General features: G+C 38.4%; 1 protein-coding gene across 2 annotated transcripts in view; it reads left to right on the top strand.

Moving 5' to 3' along the window:
• The first annotated feature begins 2,835 nt into the window (after positions 1-2,835).
• Positions 2,836-19,389, top strand: part of dele1 (DAP3 binding cell death enhancer 1) — a 33,637-nt gene continuing 17,083 nt past the window's right edge. The window contains exons 1-7 of one of the 2 annotated variants that reach the window (XM_079839645.1): positions 2,836-3,001; positions 8,267-8,384; positions 8,464-8,560; positions 11,646-11,790; positions 16,452-16,616; positions 16,690-16,724; positions 19,073-19,154. In XM_079839645.1, the coding sequence (XP_079695771.1) occupies positions 2,971-3,001; positions 8,267-8,384; positions 8,464-8,560; positions 11,646-11,790; positions 16,452-16,616; positions 16,690-16,724; positions 19,073-19,154 (673 nt within the window). In that variant the 5' untranslated portion in view covers positions 2,836-2,970. The remainder of the gene's footprint in view (positions 3,002-8,266; positions 8,385-8,463; positions 8,561-11,645; positions 11,791-16,451; positions 16,617-16,689; positions 16,725-19,072; positions 19,155-19,389) is intronic. The other variant, XM_079839646.1, reaches the window with a different exon arrangement.

The following is a 19,389-nucleotide window of genomic DNA, read 5'->3' as shown; positions in this document are numbered from 1 at the left end:
TTATTCTCAAAATATTTTGACTGTATTCTCAAAATATTTTGTCTTCATTCTCGAAATATTTTGACTTTATTCTCAAAATATTTTGACTTTATTCTCAAAATATTTTGACTTTATTCTCAAAATATTTTGTCTTTATTCTCGAAATATTTTGACTTTAATCTCGAAATATTTCGACTTTCTTCTCGAAATATTTTGTCTTCATTCTCGAAATATTTTGACTTTATTCTCAAAATATTTTGACTTTATTCTCAAAATATTTTGACTTTATTCTCAAAATATTTTGACTTTATTCTCAAAATATTTTGTCTTTATTCTCGAAATATTTTGACTGTATTCTCGAAATATTTTGACTTTGATCTCTAAATATTTTGACTGTATTCTCGAAATATTTTGACTGTATTCTCAAAATATTTTGACTGTATTCTCGAAATATTTTGACTGTATTCTCAAAATATTTTGACTGTATTCTCGAAATATTTTGACTGTATTCTCGAAATATTTTGACTGTATTCTCGAAATATTTTGACTGTATTCTCGAAATATTTTGACTGTATTCTCGAAATATTTTGACTGTATTCTCGAAATATTTTGACTGTATTCTCGAAATATTTTGACTGTATTCTCGAAATATTTTGACTTTATTCTCGAAATATTTTGACTGTATTCTCGAAATATTTTGACTGTATTCTCGAAATATTTTGACTGTATTCTCGAAATATTTTGACTTTATTCTCGAAATATTTTGACTGTATTCTCAAAATATTTTGACTGTATTCTCGAAATATTTTGACTGTATTCTCGAAATATTTTGACGTTAATCTCGAAATATTTTGACTGTATTCTCAAAATATTTTGACTTTATTCTCTAAATATTTTGACTGTATTCTCAAAATATTTTGACTGTATTCTCGAAATATTTTGACTTTATTCTCAAAATATTTTGTCTTCATTCTCGAAATATTTTGACTTCATTCTCAAAATATTTTGACTTTTTTCTCAAAATATTATGTCTTTATTCTCGAAATATTTTGTCTTTATTCTCAAAATATTTTGTCTTTATTTTCGAAATATTTTGACGTTAATCTCGAAATATTTTGTCTTTATTCTCAAAATATTTTGTCTTTATTCTCGAAATATTTTGACGTTAATCTCGAAATATTTTGACTGTATTCTCGAAATATTTTGACTTTATTCTCGAAATATTTTGACTTTGATCTCTAAATATTTTGACTGTATTCTCGAAATATTTTGACTGTATTCTCGAAATATTTTGACTTTATTCTCTAAATATTTTGTCTTTATTCTCGAAATATTTTGACTTTATTCTCGAAATATTTTGAAATTCTAGATTTTTTTTAAGTCTAAACATGTTTGTGATGCATTAGTCAAACACAACAGACACACACACACACACACACACACACACACACACACACACACACACACACACACACACACACACACACACACACACACACACACACACACACACACACACACACACACACACACACACACACACACACACACACACACACACACACACACACACACACACACACACACACACACACACACACACACACACACACACACACACACACACACACACACACACACACACACACACACACACACACACACACACACACACACACACACACACACACACACACACACACACACACACACACACACACACACACACACACACACACACACACACACACACACACACACACACACACACACACACACACACACACACACACACACACACACACACACACACACACACACCTCTGCTGGATAACAACTCAAGTGTTTAACTCAAAGTCATGCACTTTTCATGCATTCATTCAAGAATACAGCAAATATGCCATTCATACAGGAAATGACTGGAATGCAGCTCTATTACGATGAACAGCTGTTTCTAAACCATAACGGTCACTCTGAAGTCCTTTATGTGGAAACAGAGGAGGAAAGGGTTGCAGTGGTGGACCAGTCTCAATAAATACCATATATCAACATGTATGTTATCATGTATGTATGGGGTTATTACAACATATACTCACATGTTTATCACTTTAGCAGTGGTTTATGAACCTTCAGAGGTTTTCCTGTAAAATCACCAGTATTGACAGACAGACAGACAGACAGACAGACAGACAGATAGACAGATAGACAGATAGACAGATAGACAGATAGACAGATAGATAGATAGATAGATAGATAGATAGATAGATAGATAGATAGATGGATAGGAAGTTTAAGTGAGTCTCAGTGGTTTAGAAATAGTTCATAGAATGTCAGTTAATGGAGTCTGATGAGCCTCTCCAACTGTCAAAATTTGAATTTTGTCAGTTGGAGTTTGAACTGTCTTGGCTCATCTGAACATTCATTCAATTAAAGTCAATGGGATTTTTCAGAGTTTTGATCGTCAATTTTAGGAAAACCTTAAGTTTGATCAGTTAGAAAATATATAGCACACTAAGTCAGAACAGTCTGAAGTTCTGAGCCGAATTTGGAGTTTGTAGAGTTAAAGCTCTAGGAGGAGATAGAGTTGTAAATTTTAGGGTCAGAAGACAATAGGATTTCAGTAAGTTGGCTCTCTCAAGCCAACTTAATTATATTATTAAATTTGAATGATCATTTTGCTCCAAATGTTGAACATATGTTATGTAAAATGTAAATGTAAATACTGAAATTGCTACACAGATGCTTCCATGTAATTAAGAGTGTGTGTGTGTGTGTGTGTGTGTGTGTGTGTGTGTGTGTGTGTGTGTGTGTGTGTGTGGCGGCCTCTGTCGGCAGAACACTGAACTTCATGCTCATGTTGTTTGGGGTGGTTTCGTCATATCCGCCGTTCGCCCTTCGCTGAGCTCCTCCTGTGACTCGTGACTGTCGGAGAGAATCATGGCGTGAGTTTATTAATAATCATAAACACAGAAAACCACAACAGCGAGCGACATGTGGAGGATCCAGAGCGCCGTGGGCAGAGGTGAGAGGTCATCACACACTCTCCAGCTCTCACACTGTTACTGTACATCGACACTGATATGATATCTGATATATAGTTACAGTGTTTCTTCATTGTGTGTCAGCTCCATTGATATGAGCGTGACTTTAGTTGTGTCTTAATAAAACACACATTTGAACAAGTCTGAGGATAGTTTCAGTTCCTGACGTGTGATCAGAACAAATGTCAAATATATGATCATTAATGTGAGAAATTAAAAAACTGGTTGTTTCATACGAGTAGAGTTGCTCACAGTTATTGAGTCGCGCACAGATGTGCTTTACTGATTTGTGAAGGAGACGCACCACACAAACAAACTATCTTTCACTTATACACACACACACACACACTCATGTTGTGTTTTCATGTTTTATGGGGACTTTATTATATTCTATCCATGGGCGTCAGTTTGGTTTGAGATGTGCTGGGGACAGAGACGCATTCAGAAGTGCTGGTACATGATGCATTATTTTCTTTTCTCTTTAGCGCAGGTCCTGGGGCAGATATGTTTAAGCTTAGTTTGTGCCAATCCTGGGTTTTAGGTACCATTAAAGTGGTTTGGCTTTTAGCCGTGTTCATCTCCATAGTAACTTACCCTCCATGGCTAACCTGCTCCAGGGCAGGTTATGTTCTGGACTCAAACTGAAATTGGACCAATCAGCTGTGAGCAAAGTGACACGCCTCTGATGCAATGAAGCCACGCCCCCTGTTTCTACTCCAAATTAAAGGTCACTACATAGCAAATGGTTTTAAAATACTAAAGCGTCCCAATTTTAACAATGCTTATTTACAATAATAATAATTTTGACTGATTTAGATATAAGTTATGTCATTATTATACCCCTAATAAATTACACATGTATCATTTTAGTTAATCAATCATTAAAAGGCACTTAGTTAAAAATTAATATAAATAGCCTATATACAGGTTATACAAATAAGCTTTAAAATAAATAAATAAATCTATACAAATTACTACATGTGAGCTTAAATGCTTTCATAGACAGCTCTTTTCTTCTTCCTGTGTAAATTTGTTTAAATTCTTAATATTTTTCAATCATGTAATATTCTGCAGAAGACGGAAATGAATCTCAGTTTGACTGATCCACAGCGTGTGATTGGCTGTTCACTGCTGATGTCACAGCTAAACTCAGGATCAAAGCCTGAGTTGACAGAGAAAGCTGATGATCAGCATCAGGGGACCAACAAAGCCTGAATAGATTGGTTTGGTTTTGTCAACTCGAAACTTATCCTGTAACCCTGAGTTTGTTAAACTACCATCATGTTACAGGCCCCTGTTTTGAAAGACTATGTCCTGTAGCTTACTAATGTAAATAAATAAAAATGTCAGCTGAGAGACATTGCGGGTCTTATAGCCTATCTTACTCATGCCGACGAAAGCGCCCCGCGAATTATTTAATATTTTTCATTTTTGCAATTTTTTTTACCACTTCTCAGAGTCCCACGTGTTTTTTTTTTTTTATCCTCCCTATTACACATTAGTTGCAGCCATTAAAATAGTTCAGTTTTGTTTTTAATGTCAAAGTAGTTATATTTCGTTTCGTTTCTTTATTAAGTTAATTTAGAAAAATGTTTGAAGCATTTTTTTGTTTGTTAAACTAAAGTTTTTGCTTTTTAAAGTGACGACCAAGCGGCCAGCGGCCGACAGTGAGTTAACCCAACACTTTAGCCTCTGAAAACAACACTTGACTTGTCTTGCTTATTAAATCCATATAAACACTTAAAGCATCGTTTAAACGTTTAGCCTATTATCACCACCATCACAGTAAAAAGGCATTTTTGACAAGATGAGGCAGGCAGATCGCAGCGGCACGCGCAAACAAAACGGGCTACACAATCTAAACAAATAATTAAAAATAAAAAACATGCTGGTTGTCTTACCTTAGGCTACACCTCTCCGCGAAATGAATATAAATCCGATCTTCAATTCCCGTGCTATATGCACATTTAACGGAGTTCATGTCAACGAAATCAACCGATATGAGTATTTTATTCATCAGCTCTTTTCAACATCAAAGACCGCATTATGAGAACGAGCGACCTAAACACTGGTAAGAGCATTTAGTCTCATTCATTTTAATGAAGATGATTGTGCTTTTGAGCATCTAAAACTTAGCTTATTTTCAGTTTCACTTGTGGCAGTTTGCGTGTTGCCTTGCTTTACTCATTTGCGGCGATGCGTGTTGCATAGCGCCGTCCTATAGCCTAAAAAAGCCCGAAGCCCGGCCCGCGTCTGAGGTAGGCTATGACTGGAAAATTGGCCCGAAGCCCGGCCCTAGGGCGTAAAAAAGTCGGGGCCCGTCGGGCTCGGGCAGAAATGTAGGGCTCTACTTTGAGTAAGGCTGAAAGCGTCTTTCTTTTTAATACATTTCTTGAATGTCTCAATTACAGTAGGCCTAGCCTATAGATAATTATGATATTTGTGGCTGCACCGGGGTCCGTCATTACGCTAAATCATGAGCGGTCCATGGCTCCTGCTACCCATGGCTGTTAAGAACTGTATAGGCTACATCAATCCATTACAACAATTTCGTGCTATGGGCACTGCCACTGATACAGGCAGCGGAAGAGCCTATTTTACGGAGCTTGCTTCTGCTTTTCAAACGTTAAAACGACATAAGATGTCGTTATTATGAGAAAAGATCTCGTTATTATGACACAATTGAGTGGAAAAAATAATGTGTGTGTCAGCAATGCTTCACCGTAAAATTGAACTCGAGGTTTAAAAAAAAAAGAAAAAAAAGTGGTGGGTACAAAAGGACTCATGACGAAATCTGGTGGGTACGCGTCCCCCCCCGAAATCGACACCAATGATTCTATCCCCCTACACTGCCCTAAACCTACCCATCTCACACACACACACACACACACACACACACACACACACACACACACACACACACACACACACACACACACACACACACACACACACACACACACACAGCCCCTAAACCTACCCATCACACACACACACACACACACACACACACACACACACACACACACACACACACACACACACACACACACACACACACACACACACACACACACACACACACACACACACACACACACACACACACACACACACACCCCCTAAACCTACCCATCACACATACACACACACACACACACACACAGCCCCTAAACCTACCCATCACACACACACACACACACACACACACACACACACACACACACACACACACACACACACACACACACACACACACACACACACACACACACACACACACACACACACACACACACACAGCCCCTAAACCTACCCATCACACATACACACACACACACACACACAGCCCCTAAACCTACCCATCACACACACACACACACACACACACACACACAGCCCCTAAACCTACCCATCACACATACACACACACACACACACACACACACAGCCCCTAACCTACCCATCACACACACACACACACACACACACACACACACACACACACACACAGCCCCTAAACCTACCTATCACACATACACACACGCGCACACACACACACACACACTGCCCCTAAACCTACCCATCTCACACACACACACACACACACACACTGCCCCTAAACCTACCCATCTCACACACACACACACACACACACACACACACACACACACAGTGCCCCTAAACCTACCCATCTCACACACACACACACACACACACACACACACAGCCCCTAAACCTACCCATCACACATACACACACGCGCACACACACGCGCACACACACACGCACACACACACGCACACACACACACAGCCCCTAAACCTACCCATCACACACACACACACACACACACACACACACACACACACACACACACACACACACACACACACACACACACACACACACACACACACACACACACACACACACACACACACACACAGTGCCCCTAAACCTAACCATCACACACACACACACACACACACACACACACACACAGTGCCCCTAAACCTAACCATCACACACACACACACACACACACACACACACACACAGTGCCCCTAAACCTACCCATCTCACACACACACACACACACACACACACACACACACAGCCCCTAAACCTACCCATCACACATACACACACGCGCACACACACGCGCACACACACGCGCACACACACGCGCACACACACGCGCACACACACGCGCACACACACGCGCACACACACGCGCACACACACACGCACACACACACGCACACACACACGCACACACACACGCACACACACACACACACACACACACACACACACACACACACTGCCCCTAAACCTACCCATCACACACACACACACACACACACACACACACACACACACACACACTGCCCCTGCCCCTAAACCTACCCATCACACACACACACACACACACACACACACACACACACACACACACACACACACACACACACACACACACACACACACACACACACACACACACACTGCCATATCTTAACTGGATTATGCTCATTTGCACTGCCGACTGTATTTATAGTACCAATGTTTACATTTGCATTTTGCACTGTACTTCTAACTGTAATATGCAACCACTTTCCACTGCACTTTACACTTTTTTTTTTCCGGATAGCTCTGTCCATAATTTATTGCACTACCCTAATCCACTGCTATTCCTCATATTAGCCTAGCATATTATTGTATACCTCTATCTGTAAAATTCTGTTTATAGTAATAGCCATCTGTATATTTATTCACTGTACATATTCACCTGTAAATTCAGTTCTGTTTATAGTAATAACGTCTCTCTATTTATACATATTTATACATATTCAGTACATATCCATGTCCTGCACTTACGCAACCATTGTATATCCTGCACTTGCTGCTATTGCACTTCTGGTTAGACCTAAACTGCATTTCGTTGCCTTGTACTTGTACTTGTGTAATGACAATAAAGTTGAATCTAATCTAATCTAATCACACACACACACACACACACACACACACACACACACACACACACACACACACACACACACACACGTAAATACACACAAAGACTTCCATAAGAAACACTGTAGAAAATGTCTTCCTTACACACACACACTCGTTCATCTGATCCTTGACTGTAAAACTGCGTGTGTTTTGCCAGCTGATGTTGTATTTGTCTGCTGATGAACCCAGAGCTCATAAACGCGCCGCTTCTCTCTCGTCCTCAGTGTTGAGCCGCTGTCATGGCTCCGCTCCGCTGCGGCTCTCTCAGGGTCATCATGTGGAGGATGAGGTCCTCAACTCCTCCATCCGGACCGGCGGCCGACACGCCTCGGACAGCTCCAGGTACCGCAGCACACGCGTGTTCAGTGATGTCACACGTGACCCCGCAAACAACCCCATTAACGTTGTGTGTGTCCGTCAGTTCTCAGAGGGGGCAAGAGGAGCAGAGGCGGAGACGGACATCTCACTCCTGCCTCAGCGGACTGCAGAGATACAGCGCTCTGGACGCCGTGGGCTGGGTATGGCTCCACCAATCAGGAGACAGGAACTAGGGCGGCACGATTCTTCGAAACCGAACCACGATTTGGCTTGTGTGCAATTATGAAAGCGCAAAGGCTGCGATTTTAAAGGGTTAGTTCACCCAAAAATGTAAATTGTGTGATTAATGACTGAGCCTCATGTGGTTGGACACCCGTCAGACCTCCGTTCATCTTCAGACACAAATGAAGATATTTTAGTGTAAATCTGATGCTCTGAAAGGCCTCCATTGGCTCAACTTTACACTCTCAAGACCCTTAAAAGACACTAAAGACTAAAGTTACAAAGTCCATCTCACTACAGTGGCTCTACAATAACTTTATGAAGACGAGAATAGTTTTTGTGCGCAAAAAAAACCTAAATAACGACTTATATAGTGATGACGATTTCAAAACACGGCATCATGAAGCTTCGAAGCGTTATGAATCAGTGAGTCGATTCAGCAGTTTGAAGCGTTATGAATCAGTGAGTCGATTCAGCGGTTTTGATCGTTATGAATCAGTGAGTCGATTCAGCAGTTTGGAGCGTTATGAATCAGTGAGTCGATTCAGCAGTTTGGAGCGTTATGAATCAGTGAGTCGATTCAGCGGTTTGGAGCGTTATGAATCAGTGAGTCGATTCAGCGGTTTGGAGCGTTATGAATCAGTGAGTCGATTCAGCAGTTTGGAGCGTTATGAATCAGTGAGTCGATTCAGCAGTTTGGAGCGTTATGAATCAGTGAGTCGATTCAGCAGTTTGGAGCGTTATGAATCAGTGAGTCGATTCAGCGGTTTGGATCGTTATGAATCAGTGAGTCGATTCAGCAGTTTGGAGCGTTATGAATCAGTGAGTCGATTCAGCAGTTTGGAGCGTTATGAATCAGTGAGTCGATTCAGCGGTTTGGAACGTTATGAATCAGTGAGTCGATTCAGCAGTTTGGAGCGTTATGAATCAGTGAGTCGATTCAGCAGTTTGGAGCGTTATGAATCAGTGAGTCGATTCAGCAGTTTGGAGCGTTATGAATCAGTGAGTCGATTCAGCAGTTTTGAGCGTTATGAATCAGTGAGTCGATTCAGCGGTTTGGAGCGTTATGAATCAGTGAGTCGATTCAGCAGTTTGGAGCGTTATGAATCAGTGAGTCGATTCAGCAGTTTGGAGCGTTATGAATCAGTGAGTCGATTCAGCAGTTTGGAGCGTTATGAATCAGTGAGTCGATTCAGCAGTTTGGAGCGTTATGAATCAGTGAGTCGATTCAGCAGTTTGGAGCGTTATGAATCAGTGAGTCGATTTAGCAGTTTGGAGCGTTATGAATCAGTGAGTCGATTCAGCGGTTTGGAACGTTATGAATCAGTGAGTCGATTCAGCAGTTTGGAGCGTTATGAATCAGTGAGTCGATTCAGCGGTTTAGAGCGTTATGAATCAGTGAGTCGATTCAGCGGTTTGGAGCGTTATGAATCAGTGAGTCGATTCAGCAGTTTGGAGCGTTATGAATCAGTGAGTCGATTCAGCGGTTTGGAGCGTTATGAATCAGTGAGTCGATTCAGCGGTTTGGAGCGTTATGAATCAGTGAGTCGATTCAGCGGTTTGGAGCATTATGAATCATTGAGTCGATTCAGAGGTTTAGAGCGTTATGAATCAGTGAGTCGATTCAGCGGTTTGGATCGTTATGAATCAGTGAGTCGATTCAGCAGTTTGGAGCATTATGAATCAGTGAGTCGATTCAGCAGTTTGGAGCGTTATGAATCAGTGAGTCGATTCAGCGGTTTGGAGCGTTATGAATCAGTGAGTCGATTCAGCGGTTTGGAGCGTTATGAATCAGTGAGTCGATTCAGCGGTTTGGAGCGTTATGAATCAGTGAGTCGATTCAGCGGTTTAGAGCGTTATGAATCAGTGAGTCGATTCAGCGGTTTGGATCGTTATGAATCAGTGAGTCGATTCAGCAGTTTGGAGCGTTATGAATCAGTGAGTCGATTCAGCGGTTTGGAGCGTTATGAATCAGTGAGTCGATTCAGCAGTTTGGAGCGTTATGAATCAGTGATTCAATTCAGCAGTTTGGAGCGTTATGAATCAGTGAGTCGATTCAGCAGTTTGGAGCGTTATGAATCAGTGAGTCGATTCAGCGGTTTGGAGCGTTATGAATCAGTGAGTCGATTCAGCGGTTTGGAGCGTTATGAATCAGTGAGTCGATTCAGCGGTTTGAATTGCCAAATTTCTGCGGTTTGGCGGTTTGACACGCGATCCGAATCATCATTCGACTCACTGATTCATAACGCTTCAAACTGCTGAATCGACTCACTGATTCATAACGCTTCGAAGCTTCATGATGCCGTGTTTTGAAATCGTCATCACTATATGTCATTATTTGTGTTTTTTTTGCGCACAAAAACTATTCTCGTCACTTCATAAAGTTATTGTAGAGCCGCTGTAGTGAGATGGACTTTATAACTTTAGTCTTTAGTGTCTTTTAAGGATCTTGAGAGTGTAAAGTTGAGCCAATGGAGGCCTTTCAGAGCATCAGCTTTACACTAAAATATCTTCATTTGTGTCTGAAGATGAACGGAGGTCTGACGGGTGTCCAACCACATGAGGCTCAGTCATTAATGACACAATTTTCATTTTTGGGTGAACTAACCCTTTAAAGACATAGACTTTGATATCACAGATAAAAAGCACAGATTTTTATATATATATTTTTTTTACTATAAATCCAAGACCTTTAGTCATAGGCTGTCTGGATATTAACAGGTAACCCATAATGTTTTAGTTTTCTGTAAAATATAAGTATTATACTGTTATATTTATTATTAAATGCTCTATTTTAATTTTGTAATAATGAATGTTATTGTAATAGTAATATTTCTTATTTTTATTTAGCCATAATAATAATCATAATTATTATTAGTAATATTAATATATAAAAACAATGTTATATACACTTTTCATTTGTAAAATACATAAATAATTGCATTTTAAATCGCAATTTTAACCAGAATAAATCGCAATTCGATATTTTCCCCAAATCGTGCAGCCCTAACAGGAACACACCTGTTAATTTCATAATCATAATCATAATGTGTGTTTCTTCAGGGCGCCGCCGCCGTCCTCTTCATGCAGATCTGTCGCAGGATTCACTCTCGGTTTTCCTCTCATGCGGATCAGAACCCCGGACCGGCCCGGATCAGAGACGTTGGGCTCGTGGGGAAATGCTCCTACAAGGTCCTCATTGACATCTGTGAGTCCTGCTGTCACACACACACACACACACACACACACACACACACACACACACACACACACACAGACTCAGGGTTCCCACGTTTCTTGAAAGTTCTTGAATTTCAGACACATGGTTTCAAGGCCTGGAAAGTGCTTGAATTAAGCGTGAACTATATTTTGTTAGAGTAGCATGTGCTATTACAAACATTAGCCTTCATGCGCAGCCAAAGCCAGAACAAAACCGCATTACGGGAGGAAGATATTTCAATATATTTCTGCTGTTCCATAAGCGCCATCTACTGTCTAAACCCTATTCGGACGGTAATAGTTTCTCGTGGGGTCCAGTGTTAATTTTGACAGCAGATTTAGTTTTACTCATAGTCTTTTGACTAAAATGCCATAGTCATATTTTAGTCGCCTGAATTGTTTTTAGTTTTAGTCTGGTTTTAGTCTCTTAAAATCTAATGAGTTTAGTTAAATTGTAATACATTAAGCATTTAAGCGTCACATAACCGACTGTCACTTGAACTGACATTTTGTTTTTGACATTAAAAATACACGAAAGAGCTCAATTCACTTGTTTGTTTGTTTTTAAAAACATCTATATAGTTTTTATAACTTTGTATTTGTTTTAGTCAGTAGGCCATATCAGGTTAAGCTAAAGCTTCAAATAAGTTTTATTTATTTTTTTAATTTAATTAATTAAATTTCAAGTAATGAAGATTTTTTTAATGGTTTTAGTGAACTATTATAAACCTGATACTTTATTGAATATGTGTCAAATACTGGTCTTTCCTCCTGACTATGAGTTAAATGGGAATGAAATTAAATACAGTTTATTGTGTAAGCAAAAACGAATATATAATGCGTGACTTTTAATGATAAACAAGCTGGAAATACACAGAGACTCTTATTTTGAAATGTCTGCCCCTCTATTGCAGTTGCAGAATGCTTCAAGTTCAGATGAGGAGATAAAATATGCATTGTTACAACCGTCTAAAACACATTACTATATAAACATGGTAAAGTAAACATTGTCATAATTCATCAGCATTAGTTCATAAACAATATCCTGGCATAAATGTGTGTTATTGATTAACTGAGCCGCGCTGGATTGGCGATGCGTGAGCCGTGTTTTCCCGCCGTTAGATCAGCGCGGTCAAATCAAATGTGGATCTCTTCCGAACTTTTTCGTCTCGTTTTTATTTGTTGATGAAAATGACAGTTGATTTTCGTCATAGTTTTTGTCATCCAACACTAGTTTTTATTTAGTTATCGTCTCGTTTTCGTCAGTGAAAAAAGGTCGTTGACGAAAATGATGACGAAAATGATTCGTCAACGAAATGAACACTGGTGGGGTCGTGAGGTATTTTCATCATTGTCTGGGGCTAGTCTGTGATTTTATTGCTGTGTGAATCCAGAATGTCAGTGTTTTTCTTCCACCACCCGCGTAAAAATCCCTGTCCGAATTACAGACTGTTTTTAGACAAACACCAAGGACGTGTGGCCATTTAACTGCCATCCGAATCCACAGTTTTCAAGATGAGATCGCGTCAAAATTCACTGTTTATATCCTTTTTGACCCCTGCAGGCCACCGTACGGTTGTAATTTGAAAGCATTTTAAAGATCTAGACTTTCATTACTGAAATGCTGGCGTGTATTTACAAGAGCAATATTTCCTCAGAGCTCAAAAAATAAAAAGAAGAAAAGCACGTAAACATTTGAAATGACAGCGATTTATATCTGTTAAATATAATATATGTGCAGGTCTTAAAAGCCTTCAAATTGATTTTTAAAAAGGTACATGTACAGGTGATTTAATAAATAATTGTGCATATTTTTAATGCCTAACAATTAAACTTGTCCATATCTTTTCATTTAATTGGAAAATTCAAGTATACAATATTATCTCTATATTATGATGTTTTAATTAAGTATACTGCAAAAAATGCTTTTCTTACTTAGTATTTTTGTCTTGTTTTCAGTCCAAATATCTAGAAAATCTTACATTAAGAAGCATTTACTAGACAAGCAAAAGTTTTTGTCTTGTTTTGGGGGAAAACAACTCAAAATTAAGGGAGTTTTTGCTTAAAATAAGCTAAATAATCAGCCAATGGGGTAAGAAAAATATTCTTAATTCAAACAGAAAACAAGATTATTTTTCTTACCCCATTGGCTGATTATTTTGGCAGATTATTTTGTTTATTTTAAGCAAAAACTCCCTTAATTTTGAGTTATTTTCCCCCAAAACAAGACGACAACTTTTGCTTGTATTGTAATAACTCAAAATGAAGGTAGTTTTTGCTTAAAATAAGCAAAATAATCTGCCAAAATAATCTTAATTCAAACAGAAAACAAGATTATTTTTCTTACCCCATTGGCAGATTATGTTGCTTATTTTAAGCAAAAACTCTCGTAAATTTTTGTTATTTTCCCCCAAAACAAGACAAAAACTTTTGCTTGTCTAGTAAATGTTTCTTAATGTAAGATTTTCTAGATATTTGGACTGAAAACAAGACAAAAATACTAAGTAAGAAAAGCATTTTTTGCAGTGTGTTGATTTATAAAGAAAGCTAAAACTAGTGTGAAATAAATGTTAAAAGCAGGACTAAGAGCTGCAAACTGCATCTAGCCTCTTTCCTCATTGGAAATTGTGTTTAGTCGTCAGTATAAGCCTTAGCGTTACTGCATTAATGACAGGTGTACCGTAGGTGTTTGATATATGGGCAGTAACACACCCAGCTTTATCGTGTTTGTGCTTGATTTAAAATAAAAGGTGCTTTGAAGCTTTGAATCTGTTGTTCATGAAAGAGTGGTGTTGTGAACTTCTGTTGTTTCTTGAAGTAGAGACCAGGAGAACTTGGAAAGGTTTTTCAGCAGGATTCTTTATTGAGAAAAACGTGCTGTCTTTCCGCTGAGGTTTCAAGTCTGACTAAAGCCAGTTGAACATTGTATTTTATATACATTTCAAGGGGAGGGATTATACAGCCAGTCCCTCCAGAAAAACGCGATTATGCGATCGCGTGATTTAACGCATAATCAGCCAAAGTCCGCATATTCATGCGGGGGCCGCATTTTTTCAAATACGCCGCACTTTCGCCGCATAAATTGCCTATTTCCGCGTGCAAAATATGCGGGGCTATCATGATTTCATAATCCCCGCATTTTCGTTGCAAAAAAAGTCATATATATTAGCAGAAAGTTGAAAAATGTTCGTTTACTTCACACAAGAGCCGCCATTTCCGCCTATTGCCATGGGAACGTTTTGAATTGACGTGATTACCCGACGCGAACGTCATCGAAAAGCTTCAAACCCCGTGGAGAAACCATAGATACCGGTGAAACCATGATGAAGCACAAACTCCCATTGGCCAACAAAAATAACAGCAAAAGAGCAAAGCAGTTTCCCTGTGTGCTGACTGATTTCAAAACACAGCATCATGAAGCTTTGAAGCGTTATGAATCAATGAGTTGATTCAGCGGTTTGAAGCGTTTTGAATCAATGAGTCGATTCAGCGGGTTGGATCGCCAAAGTCACGTATTTCAGCAGTTTGACACGCGATCCGAATCATGAAACGACTCGATGATTCATAGCATCATGATGCTGTGTTTTGAAATCAGTCATCACTATATAAGTCGTTATTTAGTTTTTTTTGCACACAATAACTATTATCGTTGCTTCATAAAGTTATTGTAGAACCACTGTAGTGAGATGGACTTTGTAACGACGTCTTTAGAACCTTTTATGGGTCTTGAGAGTGTACATTGTGCCAATGGAGGCCTTTCTGAGCCATCGGAATTCAACTAAAATATCTTAATTTGTGTCCAACAACATAAAGGGAAGTCATTAATGACAGAATTTTAATTTTTAGGTGAACTAACCCTTTAAGAGATTGCACTTTGTGCATTGGAAGCACTCAAATGTCTGTTTTGTATAGCGACATCTGTAAAACAGGAAGTTATTTATTAATTTTTTCAGAAGTTGTAGCATATTCCTTTTGTAAAGCTACAGAACTTGATTGACTAAATGTTTTGTAAATTTGAGCCATTATTAAGGTCTTCAATAAAACAAGATGAGAACTTAAATATTCCCAGCACTTTCTGTGATGTAGTGCTTTTTTTCTCTTTCTCATCAAACCGCAGTTTTTGCAAGTTCCCGCAATTTTAGCGCATAAAATTGCATAAATATCCCGCATTTTTCATCGCATTTTTTAAGAAAACGTGCCGCATAATCAAGGATTTTTGCCCGCAACAATCACAAAAAAAAGCCGCATTTTTCTGGAAGGACTGTACAGCAGCGGAGGAGACATTCAAAATAGAGACACACCCCAAACATTCCTGTCTCATCAGCCGTAATTCAATCAGCATAAGTGTCATTCAAATGCATAATCCAATCACTCAGGCAGTATTGCTCTAAACTTGTCATGGTAAATAGTCAGGAAGTGCATAAAGACAAAAGACTTAATGTCTCTAACACTTACACAGCCTCTCCTTAGAATTTCCTCAAGTTTACTTCAAAATGTAAAACACAAATATAGATAATGTTTTCAGTTATATTCTATTACATTGGGACCTAGATATAACGATGTATAAATGTGTAATCCAACAGTGGGAACCCTGAACACTAAACACACACTAAAACATTGGCATTAGTAACGTTGTGCACACACACACAGTGTCCAGGGAGAGTGTGTTATCCGGCGGCGTGACGGTGAAGTGCCTGCAGGGGGCGCTGCAGACTCCAGAGCAGAGTCGTCATGACGACAGCAGTGATGGAGATCTGACCTCTGACCCCTCTGCTCACCAGCAGGAGGAGACAGCGAGCGGCCCGTCCATCTCCGGTCAGAACCAGCGCCGTTACAGATTCATATAAGATGTGACTTGAAGTTGACTTGATTCTTGATTTTCTTACAGAGGAAACTGTTTTTCCTGAACAAGCGACACCGAAGGTAACATTTTAGACCTACATCCACAGGTCGTTTAAAGGGGCTGTATGTAGAATTCAGAAATTCTGCGTTATTACACTGCAAAAAATGCTTTTCTTATTTAGTATTTTTGTCTTGCTTTCAGTCCAAATATCTAAAAAATCTTACATTAAGAAGCATTTACTAGACAAGCAAAAGTTTTTGTCTTGTTTTGGGGGAAAATAACCAAAAATTCAGAGAGTTTTTGCTTAAAATAAGCAGAATAATCTGCCAATGGGGTAAGAAAATTAATCTTGTTTTCTGTTTGAATTAAGATTATTTTGCTTACCCCATTGGCAGATTATTTTGTTTATTTTAAGCAAAAACTTTCTTAATTTTGAGTTATTTTCCCCCAAAACAAGACAAACCTTTGCTTGTCTAGTAAATGCTTTTAAAAAAAAAAAAAATGTTTTATTAGGAGTGCAAAATTTACAACATAGGGTGAACACAGAACACAACAACAAAACACAAAAACAACAATAAAACAGCAGTAATAATAACAGCAATGAAAAATAAGCAGAAATGACAGATAATAATAATAACAAAACCTTTGAAGTAAAAAAAGTAATTTATATAGTATTAACTTAAATACAATTATAAAATGTTACAATATTTGTTTTATTTATCATATATGTTTTATTTTTGTAATGTGTTTTTGTTAAAGTCATGTTACAATATTGTTTTGAACTGCTTATTTACAATGGTTAGCTTACCAATTAACTGTTTTCATTGTTTTTTATTGTATTAAATTCAGACCAAAAATCCTAATAATCAAACTAATTAATAATAATTATTAATGTTAATAATAATATAGGGACTCCACAACAACAACAAAAACATTCAAAAATGTATTGTCCCTGTTTTGTAATTAAAATATAATAACAAATGAGATTTGAGTGATATTTTGACCACTCAAATAGGAAATGTCCCCGGTTTCCATTTCAGAAATATGGTCACGGTTTTCACTAAATTAGTTTGAATCACTACATTTTAGTGATGAGAAATATTTGCAATAAATTTAGTCATGGATTATTATCATTTAAAATCTTCTAAATAGTTTATTTTTTTCAAATGTTTGAATTTTGAATGTGTTTATCTGTTCCAAAGTGTAATAAATCAGACACTGATGGCACAGTGCTCTGTTTTAAGTCTTTTTTTCCAACCAAAAATGCTTTGCGCTAGTTAGGGGGTACTTGGCGGAAAAAATATTTCACAGGGGGTACATCACTGAAAAAAGGTTGAGAACCACTGACCTAGACCAGTGTTTCCCAACCGGGGTGCCGTGTAAAAGTCCTTCAAATATATATATATATATTTTTTTTTTCCCCAAAATTTTTCAAATAATGTAAACTTTGTTCAAAGCATGCGAGTGCTGCCATATGTTCGAAAATGACCAGTCATTTTCGCCGTCATCACCCGGGTTTAGTGCCAGAAGACGCGAATGAGAAGTTGCGCGCACATCCGAGAGCGCGCACACGTCTCACAGCGCGCAAATATTGAGTTCTCTTTCAAGTCTTGTTCTTGAACGGACAAACTCACACAAAAAGTATGTCAACATGTCCATCTTGATGAGTATCCTAGCAGACATAGTCTGTATATGCCTTAAGTAAACTTTATACAGTCGAGAAAGACGACGCATATCCATGCTTTAGGTCTTAAAGGGGCAGTAGCTTTAGGTCTTAAAGGGGCAGTAGCCTTTACTGCCGTCTGTTTAATGTCAAACAACAAAAGACAAGGACATCACTCACTGCTCTTGATTGAATAGCTTTTGTAAGTTTAATAGAATTAATCTTTAATTTATACACTCAAATATGCAATGTTATTTTACATTTGATCAATTTCTGTATCTGAAAACTAATGTTAGACGTACCTGAAAAACCTGAAAAGCATAATTTATTTTATTAGTATCTTTACTCAATAGTATTTATTTGTGCTGCTGCTTGTATTTAAATTATTTTTTCTTATTAGTTTTTTTCTTTTTTATTTGACATTAGTCCCTTATTTCCCTGAACATAGCAAATACTGAACCGTACCGAAACCGTGAACCTAAAACCGTGACACAAACCGAACCGTGAGCAATCTGTACCATTACAGCCCTAGTGTAACGTATGATGGGGGAGCCACAAAATGGAGAACATTTTCAAAGGGTGCCATGACCGAAAAAAGGTTGGGAAACACTGGCCTAGAACACCTAGGTCAAGGTCTAGGCAAAGTTTCGTTATAAGCGGTTCGCACATTGGGAAAACAAAAAAAATGAAGATTCTCACATATAGCCTCTTTGAAACATGTTTTGCTGTTGATAACCCCTTCATCATCACGTGTGTTTCCCGCAGGAACGCCTCGCACCCGATGAAGCGGCGCAGAATTTGAGACGCGTGGCGGACCGAAGCGTTCCCATAATCCTCAACATCATTGGTAATGATGACCTCACACTCACAGATAGGGTTGCAAACCTTCAGTGTGACAAAATAAGGGACACCCCCCCCCAAAAAAAATAAAAAAATAAAAATAAAGGACTCAAATAAAAAATAAACTCATGAACTGATTAATTCAACAATCAACCATTAGAAAACCTGAGATCAAGTATGCGTACTTGCAACAGAACACATGTTACACTATTTTACGTTTGATTATTTTATTTATTTCTAAA

Source organism: Gobio gobio (assembly GCF_949357685.1).
Source record: "Gobio gobio genome assembly, chromosome: 16".
Classification (NCBI taxonomy): Eukaryota; Metazoa; Chordata; class Actinopteri; order Cypriniformes; family Gobionidae; genus Gobio; species Gobio gobio.
Note: the sequence above shows the minus strand (reverse complement) of the source record. Positions and strands in the feature narration are given on the sequence as shown.